Source organism: Camelus dromedarius, chromosome 8, assembly GCF_036321535.1.
Source record: "Camelus dromedarius isolate mCamDro1 chromosome 8, mCamDro1.pat, whole genome shotgun sequence".
NCBI lineage: Eukaryota > Metazoa > Chordata > Mammalia > Artiodactyla > Camelidae > Camelus > Camelus dromedarius.
In genome coordinates, this window is record NC_087443.1 from 29,969,443 (window position 1) to 29,980,581 (window position 11,139).

Consider the following 11,139-nt stretch of genomic DNA (forward strand, 5'->3'; position numbering starts at 1 on the left):
GGGAGAGGTCCCGGCCGGTGTTCTCCTGGGCTCCTTTGGCATTCTTGCTCCACCTTCCCACGTGCTCCCACCTGTGTGTGGGGCTGAGTCCTGCCGAGGAAAGTAGAAGCAGGGAACTTTGTCAAGTCGGAGGTCTGGTCTCTTCAAGTTGGCTCCTGGGAGCCGGGGGTAGGGAAGCAGGTGCTGAGGTGGAGCAGCACCGGGGACGGGCTAGGGGAAAACCCACTTAGATGGGGTGGTTGAGGAAGACCTGAGATGGGGTGAGCTGAGACTTGAAGGAGAGCGCCTTCCTACCAGGGAGGGAGCATTCTAGGCACAGGGGGACAGCACAGATGAAGGCCACGAGGTGTATTTCTGAGGAAAGGCTCCCAGTGGTGTGTTTGAGGCCATCTGTGATGCTGGAGCCTGTGCAAGAGAGGGGAGGTGGGTACAGAGGGTACTCCAAGTGCAAAGAAGAACCACAGAAGGGTTTTAAGCAGGGGAATGGTACCATCTATGGTTTACAAAGATCACCCTGGAAAGAATGAAAAAAAAAAAATCAGCCTGGCAGAAGTATGGAGAATGAATTGTAGGGAGACACAATGACTAGCAAGGAGGTCGTTGAACTGTGGACAGGAAAGAGGAAGACAGTCTGGACTAAGATAGTGCCAGGGCGCAAGCATTCACGATTACTGATCCTGGAGAAGAGACAGAGGCTGCTGGGATGGGTAGGGAATTGGAAGATAGAGATTCGGTTTCTGTCCATAGTGTTTTATTACTGAGATGGGGTTAACCAGGGCAGAAATCAGGGAGGGGCTGGAGGTCACCAGTTATGTGGTGTCTAAGACATACAAAAGGTGTCCTGTGTCACTTCACCTTGAATCTAGGGAGAGTGCAGAGGAATGTTCACTACGAGATATGCTTCTAGGTGTTACCTGTATAGACAACATAGTACTGGGCGAGATAGTGAAATAAAAGAGGGAGGAAGCCCCAGCCCTGGGTGTCTGAGGGAGATCCAGGAAAGAGGATGGAGGAGGGAGAAGGAAAACCAGGAGTGTGGCATGTCGGAAACCTGGGTACAAAGAAACTGAAGGCACTGACTGCTTCCTAATTTAACAAGCACTTGTACCCTGAGTATTGACTGTAAACCAGTATTGCTTGTAACAACGAAGTAACCTCTATTTGTATAGGGCTTAATGGTTTTAAAAGCATCATGTATTCATTAGCTAAGGCTTTAAATCAAAAAGAGGACAAGTTAGGGCCTTTCCACAGAGTGAAGTGTTCTAGGGAAAAAGAGCTGTGATTGAGCTCACAAATTTTAGCTGAGTGTCTGGGCAATTGTTAGCTTCTTTGAGCCTCCATCTCATGTGAAAATTGGAGAAACGGGCCCATTTCCTGCACAGGGTGGGTGTGTGGATCACGAGGGAGGGCTGTGTGTGTCATTAGTTCTTATGACGTTATTTGTGATATTATTTGTGAGCCATTATTTCTAAGATGAAACGTCAGTGAGAAAAACCAATGCCTTCCTTCTGGGGTAGGCACCACACCCACTGTTAAAGAGGAAAGGCTTAAGACACAACAATGTAAATCAACTATACTTCAATTAAAACAAAAAAGTAAAGGCTAGCAACTGACAACCACTTAAGACTCTTAAAAATGAAAGAACACATTACTGGGTTTAAAAGATGTGGCCTGCTAATGAATCTCAACTCAATGGTGACTATTTCAGTCCTGATGAACCCAAGTTCCTGTTTTCCAGGGTCCTTGGTGTCACATGTAGGTCTGAGTGGATTTCTCTAAGGGAGAGCAGGTAAGCACAGAGCAGCGGGCAGGGTGTTCTGAGGCCACTTCAGATCAGCAGTTTCTCCCCACCTCAAGCCTGTCTGTCTGTCCATGAATGCGAGGACTTGGAGCCAGCAGAGGGGCTCCCGAAACTGGCTGTGCTGCAACACCTAGGGAGCCTGTGAAACACCAGGAGTCCCCAGTGCTGTTCTGAAATTCTGGTGTGGCAGGTCTGGGGCAGTGACTGGGTCTTGTCCTCAAGCTCCCCGGAGGACTGCGAGGCAGGCGGAGTGTGGGAAGCCCCGGCGCCACACAAACCGTAGTGTGGTTACAGGCCATTGCGACACACCGAACACAGAGGACAATCTCAGTCCCCAAAGAACCTTACTTAACCCAAGAGGAAAGGGACTAAATCTAAGAAGGAGGTTTCAAGGTCGGGCCTATGGGAGGTTCTGTATCGTTTCCCATCAGCTGGTTAGCAGGTCCCCACCCCACCTCCCAGGCAGGGGCAGCCTCTTGCCTCGTGTGCGGATCCACCAGGCTAAGGTCTTGCAGCTCCCAAACTGACTGAGCAGTTGATTCCAACAAGCTGCACACCACAGCTGCCCACTCTGAAGGTGGGTGAGAGGTTTCCTTTCCTACAGCCACGCACCTTAAAGGTTCTCTCCTCCCCTTTGCGACGACAGACTTGTAGAAGCGTCTTCTTGGAGGCCCTCCATCAGCCACTACAGACATTCCCGTAACTTGCTATGCAGTTGTGGGGAGAAGGGACCAAAAGATAAAACCTTGACACCAAGCCCAGCATGCTTTGTGACTGTGAGAAAAAAGACACGAGGGGGCGCACAAGGCACGGCGCTGCCAGGCATCCTCCCTCTCTCGGGACCCACGATGCCAGGCTGTGTGCACCACCCAGCCTCCTGCACGGGGGCTGAGTCCAGCCCTCATTCCTAGGCTTGTCACCTGAATAAGCAAATGTTTTAACAGTCAGACAGAACTTTCTCTGAATGCTATATGATAATGTTTGTGAACACTGACTTTCTCTTTTGGTCTAAACTTGAGACTCTAAAAATAACATCCAATCACTCATTCACAACAGAGCGAAACTTGCACGCCTTTTTTGAGAAAACAATCTTTTAAACATACAATCCCTAACTGGGTGCTATTGTATTAATCTTTATAAAAATGAAGTTGGCTACCGCTGGACTAGGCCCTGAAGGGAGCTGTTACAGACTGTACAGAGGAGGCAGCTGGATATTTGGGCAGGATCCCTTTGCAAATGAAGATCAAAGTCAAAAAGAAAAAAAACAAATTCACTTTATTTTAAAGACAACGACTGGCATACAGAAGGTATGCACTCGCATAAAATAAAACTTTCATGAAAAGCATTAAAATCCATTATAAATTAATTTATTAAATAGGTATTTGGTATATGTGATGGTTTTATTAGATAGTACTCTTATTTATTGCCAACCCCCTCCCCCAAAGTCAAAACAAATCAGAAAATCTCATAACCCCGATTTACACTAAATAATTTATTTTCCCCCAAAATGTGTATGTGTTCTGAGATGTGACACAGGATACAGTCCAACTGGTCATTCTCTATCAATCATAATATGACAGGACACAAGAGGCTAAAAATGGCTCATCATAATTTATTTTATGTTAAAATGTACAGCTTTTTTTGTTTGTTTTTTGTTTTTTTTTTTTTTTGAAGTGACTGACTAAAAAGAGAACAGATAAATACAAGAGTGTCGCTGGCTCCTATTTTATACAAGGATTACGCCTCCCCTGCTCGGCCCTTACAGTCACCCTGTACAGGTACAAAGGCTACAAAAAAAGGAAGCAATATAAACAGACACAAATAACTTTTTTTTTGCTTTTTTACATGCGATTTGTAAGCTTAGTTTGAGCTATTCACAAGCTACTTCTCTATTTTTCCTTAAAAAATAACTCCGATATTTTATAAAGATAGAAAAATCTACAGATGGAATGAAAATGTAAAGTTAGAGGCATTTCCATAAAATAGCAACTTTACACCAAATTCACTATTTTTTTTAAATCCTGCCAAGTATTTGGACATATATGAAATGTTTCAAAACCTGACAGATAAACACTGAGATATGCTTCATTCAATAAACAGAAGTCTGCATTTATAAAACAGAAAGCTGCCTTTTTTTTCCCCAAAGAAATCTGTCACCAAAATGGAAAAGGGTCTCAAACTTTACACCAAACATTTAGCAATAAAACCCTTTTGACTAACCAAATGGGAACAGCTTTTATAGCTCTTTACAGTTTTATAATTAACAAAAATATAGTTTTTTTTAAACCCTCAAATTAGGGCACCCTAATCAAGGCAAAAAACTTAAGAAATGGCTTACCGTTAGCACAACACTTGTACAGTACTACAAAATGCACTGTCACTAACAAAGACATTAGCGGCATGCTGAAGTGTCACCTCAAACAAAATATACAATAACTGAAATGCTAAAGGCATTTACATGGAGTGGACAGGGAAGAAAAAAAACCTCTAGGTTCAGTATTAAAACAGATAATCTGAGGGGTGGGCGGGGCTTGATATCCACACTGTTTGAAGGAGGCAGGCACAAGCAAGTGGCTGCCTCCAAACTGTAGTCCAGAGAGGCCTTCCTTAGCAGAGAATTTCATATAAAAGAAATAGAAACAAAGGTACCAAAAAGGAAAAAAAAAAAACGAAGAAAAAAGAAAAACAACTTGTATAAGGCTTTCTGCTGCATACAGCTTTTTTTTTTTTTTAAATAAATGGTGCCAACAAATGTTTTTGCATTCACACCAATTGCTGGTTTTGAAATCGTACTCTTCGAAGAAGGTATTTGTGCAGATCAATCCAAGAGTGATGCCCGGGAGTTCTGTGACTGCCCACGTTGCCTACCTTCTCATGTAGGACCCATTGAGAGACTGCTTGGACATGCCCGTGTTCATGTAGCCGTGGTGCCCGGGGGCCGTGTACATCATGTTACTGTGGGGCGGGGTCTGCATTGGCTGCTGGGCATATGGCTGGGTCCCCATCATGCCCATCTGCATCTGCATAGGGTACTGGGGCGTTTGGTTCATGTAGCCATGATTGCTGTGGTAGCCACTGTTCATCATCGGCTGGGACATGCTGTACCCATTCATGGCGTTGAGAGTGTTCATGTTCATGTTCACAGAGTTGACGTTGTAGGCTGGGGATGGCATCAGGTTCACACTCATGTTCATGCCTCTTTGCATCGTTAAAGTCCGTGCAGGACCCTGCATGGCTACGGTCTGGGAGCGCCCATAGATTTGCGACTGATGGGTGGCAGCAGCTGGTGACAGAGATGCCGATTTGGTTCTCATGGACACGTGGCCCTTGCTGGCAATCTGGGTTTGCAGTCTTTGGCTGTGGGAGATGCCAATATTTGATGCAGCCATATTCCGTTGCAAAAGAGGCGGTGGCAGATTCATCGGAGGAGGAGTCAGGTTGGGGGGTGGGGTCATGGTAGCTTGTGCTTGGGGTCCCCCGGGGACGGAGTGTGGAGACTGAGAAAGCTGAACAAGCCCTGTGTTACTTAATGGTGTGGACAAAGAGGCACTGTTTGCATAGGAAGTTACAGCAGCGGAATGGCTGTAAGGCAATGAATGATCAATAAGTGTATTGGTTAACTGCTGTAGTTTGGCAAGGCTGAAGGTGGCTGATGGCTGTGGGTAATGCCCAGCCCCAAAATCACTCTGACCCATTCGTTCGTATAAGCCAAGGTTGGCGTTGCCGGTCTCGGGGATCTCCGCCAGCTGCATGGGCGGTGTGAAGTTAGCAGCCATGCTACACTGAGCCAGCTGCTGGCTGCTGCTTGGGGGCCTCTCCACTACGCAGCCTTGAGGAGACTTGACGCTGCAGGTCGGAGGGGAACTGATGCTGGTCTGCTGCAGCATGCTGCAGCTCCCACTGATGTTGGACATCTGCTGGGTGACGGCACAGCTGCTCTGTGTCAGGTTGCTGGACGTGAGGCTGCTGTAGGAGCAGCTGTTCTGGGAAGAGCCGTTTCCACAAATGCTGCCACCCATGGTAGAATCATAGCTGCTCGGGTTCTCGTAGTTCTCGGTTGTGCTCTCAATGCTGCCCAGGTCACTGAATCCGCTGTCTACGACTTGCTGAGAATGATCTGAAACTGACGGGACATCCATCATTGGACTGGTTTCCATGTTCTGCAAAGAGGGCACTGAGATGGCACTTTGATCTGGGCTGATTTGGGCATAGCTGTTCTCCAGGGCGGGGACACTTGGGCTGTTGACAGAACGTACTGACTGGCCAGGATGGGAGTGGACGGATGAAACAGGGCTACTGTGGTCTGACTGTTGGCAGTCGTCCAGAGTGGCGGCGATCGGTGGGCTTTGGTCTGCGTGCGTGTAGTTCTGTAGGCTTCGACAGGCCTCTTGAGTCTCAGCGCAATCCTGAAAGCTGTCGTCCTGTTCGCTGTTCTCCTGGGTCAAGGACTGAACCGCTTGGACGGTCTCAGAGTCGATTTCCAAGGTTGCCGTGTTTCCCTCTTTGAACCCAGAGTCTACTTCCTCGCTGTTCTTTTGGTCCTGCTTCTGCGCCTGTTCTTCTGGGGGCTCCTCATCAGATTCAGGTGCAGTTTCAGTGGCTCCAGCAAGCTCCTTAGGTTCACTGTTACACGAAGCTGCAAGGCCAACGCCACAGTCCATTAGGACCTCTGGGTTCGAATGACTAGGCTGGACACTAAGGTCTAAAAAAGCCTCCTGGTTTTCCAGTACTTCTTTGAAGGCTTCTCTGGGGCGTCCTTCTTTCTCCGCTGCGGCAGACTCCATGTGACCGTCATCTTCATCATCTGCATCGTGGCCCTCGTTGTGAGATGGCTCCTCATCCTCTTCTTCCTCCTCTTCATGATCATCCAAACGCACAGGGCCCTCTTTGTCCATGCACACTTCTGGTTCCTCTTTATCCTGGCTTTTCGCGCCACCAGGGTCTTTTTCTACATTTCCTTCCTCTTCCTCCTCCTCCTCCTCATCTTCCTCCTCCTCCTCCTCTTCCTCCTCCTCAGGTTTGATTAGATCGTCTTCTGGTTTTTCACCCGGCGATTTATTTGGACTTACAGGTGCACAGGTTTCCTCCCTTCTGTCTTCGTCCCGAGGCAGCAGGGGCTCCACGGCTTCCGTGACCTCCTCCTCAGTCCTGGTGGGAGTGGGGCTGGTTTTGTCCTCTGGAGTCTCCTTCTGTTCTTCCATCGTTACCTGGTCGTCAGGCTCCATGGGTGTTTCTGGCGGGGTGTACAAGTTCAGTTTAAATCCAGTCTTCCTCTCTTTGTTTGGCCTCCACTTGGATAGACCCCGCTTTGTTCCTTTTGGCCACTGTTTGCACTTTAGAGGTTCAGGATTGTCTCTACTGCCTTCTTTCAAGTTATTTGCATCATCATCCATATTGTCTTAGCAAGGAGGCAGAGAGAAGAGGGGAGGAAGAAAAACAAAGTCTTAGAAAGCATAACCATGAACAACCTGAATTTTACTTAGCAAACATTGCTTCCAATTTAGCATTTTAAGAGTTGATGCTAAAGACATAATCAAAAAGACTAATATAGAATAATATTGTGGTATAAACTGAGTAAATAACCTAGGTCCTGGGAAAATAAGACATGCTATATACACTGCACACCCACACCCTACTCTTAACAGAGCTGTGCTTTTTATAGGAAGCACATGGATACAGGCAACTATAATAAACTCATTTGAGTTTTAACAAACAAGACATTCTCTGATGCAAAAGCCTGGAATTCCACAATGTAAAAAAATCAACTAGAAGGTTTGCAAATCAGGAAATACAGAGGAAAGGGGTTAAAGCCAGCTCATATCCAAATCATCACTGTGAATAGAAGCCTAACTCGCATATTTATCCTGAAAAAGTGAATTTCTGCTTGTGGACATTTACTGGCTTTAAATGATCTCAGATGACATTATTTACTTTGATTTGAATGTTCTCTCTGGCATAAAAATAAACTATGTACCTCTGATGCAAATGAATAAATAAATACCCAAAACATAAATACATCTGTAAGCTACTCCAGGATCATCATTTCTGCACGACACAAATGATAATGTAATTTCCATGAAATTGTTGAACATTTAAAATACAGGTATTCTTTTTATCACTAATTCTGCCCACACTGTACTTTGGGTTAATCTGCAAATGTATGGTTTGAATATTAAAGTAAATAAGAAACAAACCATAACTGTCAAGCTCATTTTAGCTCAGCTAATCTTTTTACTGTGCCTGTATGCACACAGGAATATAAAGAAACACATAAATATATTTATATAAATATAAGAGAACAAGTAAATATATAAGTAAATCCAAATATGAAACACCCAAAGCTTAATGATCTTTGTAAAATTAAAGATCGTAATGATTTCCTGGAGAGGTCAATTTAAAAGAAAAGCTTCACAAAGAGAAATAGCCTTATTAGAAACACTATTTTGGAGAACAAAAACAGGATCTAATAATTGGTGTGGAACAGAGATCCCTTTTGCCAGAACACAGTGATTTCTAACCCAATCAGTGCAGAGAAGGGTAAGCTCTTAGCTCATTTATGTAATAGAAGGATTACACTTAAACTCACTTGCAAGTTTTACATTCAAATTGGGTAGCTGAAAAGATATGTGCTGTAGATTGATTTCTTCAGAAGTGCAAAGTACAATACCCAGTTAACAGACATCTCCAGATGTTCAAATCGTTTCAGTTCTACTCACACGAACAGGGAGCAGGCAATGCCAATGACCCTGGAGTCCACATTCTTACGCCACTGGACCTACCAGCTTTTGTAGGAACACCCCTCTAAATCAGAAGATGAGTTTTCCAATCACTACTTTTTAAGAAAGAAGATCCTGGAAGGAATCAGGTGTAATACAGCCACTTGGAATTTTTAAAGGCAAATGGCACAAAGTGGAGAATGAAGGCAGTGATCATTTGTGTACAGGCTCCTGAGAGGACAGCTAAAAGGTGGAAAGAAGGCTCAATTTCCACAACAAAAAAATGACCTCTTTCTGCACTTTGTTGTTCTTTGTATGTTTATTTGCTTAAAGAAACTAAAGCACAAGGCTTGGTTCCTCTGTCCCCAGGGTAAGATGTCCTTGCTTCAGCAAAATATGTATACAGCAACAGTATTCCTGTTAATTAAGAAAGTCAAGGAGACGCTTGCTCAAGGTTCTTAAAATTGGGGCTTTTCAAAGGCAAGAGGGATAACCCTAGGCTGAAATAAGGTAAGGTTTTAAATAGAGTCATTTCGACTGCAGAGTAGAGACTGTCCCACAGATCCTCAGGATTCAGCTGGGAGCACAAGTTCCTAGGCCGACAGGCAAGGGATGGTTTCTTTTAAGCAGGGCATCAAAGACAATTAATGTGTTTAGCATTGTTTTTTAGAAGATGGGGTGGGGTGCTCCTGCCAACAGCAACTATAAAACAGTAATTTGAAAGGAAGGACAATTTCCTGATTTCCGCATTTCCTCTATTATCAAAGCTAATAATGATAGTGTGGGTAGGTTTAGATGATTCTTGATAAGAACACATCCAAAGACACCAATGATTATAAGATGCACCATCAATTTATTAATACTTGTTTTTCAGGGAAAATGAAACTATTCCTTTCAATGCGCTCACATCCATAATAACATACACCTTGATTTCAGAAATACTAAATGTGGGAAAAAAGTACATACCAGATGTGTGTTTCTTATTGAGACTGCAAAGTTTTTGAAGGTAAGCCAATTTCTAGAAAGATGAACCCACCCAGAGGGATGTTCTGGCCTTAACGTTTAACATCCAGAAAGAAGGGACAGAATCTTTTATGAATGAGAACGGACAGGTGAGCACTTATTTCTGGTGGGTTGGTACAACCTCAGAGGTGCCTCTGGGTGTGACTCAGGTGCCTGCTTTTTGGCAGTAATATACAGACATTCACAAGGGTAAGGTCTTTATAATTCTTCCACTTACTTCTACAAGGGTCAGCATTCTTATAGCAATGATTGTCTTTTCCTTCCTCTTCCTCTGTTTGTCTTTTCTTCCCAGACTGATGCTGGAACGCTTTTCTCAGGACTGGCTTCCCACCATCCTCCTCCACCTCAATCTCACAGGTAGGCTCCAGCTGTGGCATTGGCCTCTCTTCATCTGAGTTGTCAAAGGGCTCATTCAGTACTTCTGTCGTCTCAGAAATGGTCTCAGTTGTTACACTGCTGTTGATCCTCCTGCGTTTACGACCCCTTTTCTTCTTTAGTACAAAAGGCCTCTGAAATTAATTCCAAACAGAATACATCAGAGCTCATGAGAAATTAAATCACTGAGTCGATAAGCAGCAAACATGTACTGAACGCGTGTCTGAGAACCTTACATGTAGAGACGCCTGTGATGCCTTTGTACCTAACCTTCCATTTGATGTTTTAACATCCCTCTCGGGCTCCTACTACACAGGCAAGTGTTTTCCAAATAAAACAGTTGTTTATTCAAGCAGATGCTTTGAGAGGGAACATCCTAGCAGCTTAACTGTAGATTTTAAAAGCCAAGGTTTGCTTTTCTAGCATGTATTTTCCAATAGTACCTGCTGACTTCAAAATCCTGTACATCATAGTTATCAAGGCATCGCGGACATCAATGTTTCTATAAATGCTGTGATAATTAACTAGCCACTGGGTCACTTGTTTTAATACTTGGTAACTGTTCCAGGAGCACCTACGACGTGTAAAGCACTGTAGGATACATGAGAGCGTACAAGACCAGCCTACCTGCTCCCCATTTCACAGGACTTCAGGAACAATGAAAAGGAAGCAGGAAAGGGCACTTGAAGAATTACTCTACTGTATAAAATGCTAACAGTCATGTGCTGGTGGCTATAAGGATGTCAGAAACTGATAATCTTACAAAATATTTTGATGTGGAAGGCATCTAAAGAAAACTTAAAGCCATGTGGAACGTGTCTTATATAATATTAAAAAAAAATTTTTTTTTCTAATTGCACCAGGGGTTGCAATTGACTCTCCATAATTACAAGTATAAAATATTTTTCCCCCAAGAAGAAAAGTACTCAATGATACAAAATTCAGATATAAGAATAACAGGTAGATTTCCTGCTAAAATGTGATCTGTCGATAATGGGTCTAAAAAATTACTGAAAGTACACTGCAAAGAAGGGTTCAATATGCTTGGTTAAACTCAAACTCCAGGTAAACTGTATCCAAGAATTATTGTGTCTCACATTTTAAACTCTGAATGTTCACTGAAGTGTACATATAAGCCTGACAGCCATATTCTGTGATTTCATATTTATGATTATTAATCCCCCCAGTTGGCCTGTTCCCCCTAATCCACTAGAACCTTCCCCA

General features: G+C 44.0%; 1 protein-coding gene across 6 annotated transcripts in view; it reads right to left on the minus strand.

Moving 5' to 3' along the window:
• Nucleotides 1-3,055: 3,055 nt before the first annotated feature.
• Nucleotides 3,056-11,139, minus strand: part of KAT6B (lysine acetyltransferase 6B) — a 158,716-nt gene continuing 150,632 nt past the window's right edge. For all 6 annotated transcript variants that reach the window (XM_010984131.3, XM_064488028.1, XM_031461068.2 and 3 more), the window contains 2 exons: nucleotides 9,758-10,049; nucleotides 3,056-7,199 (listed from right to left, as the gene is read on the minus strand). In XM_010984131.3, coding sequence (XP_010982433.2) covers nucleotides 4,666-7,199; nucleotides 9,758-10,049 — 2,826 coding nt within the window. In that variant the 3' untranslated portion in view covers nucleotides 3,056-4,665. The remainder of the gene's footprint in view (nucleotides 7,200-9,757; nucleotides 10,050-11,139) is intronic.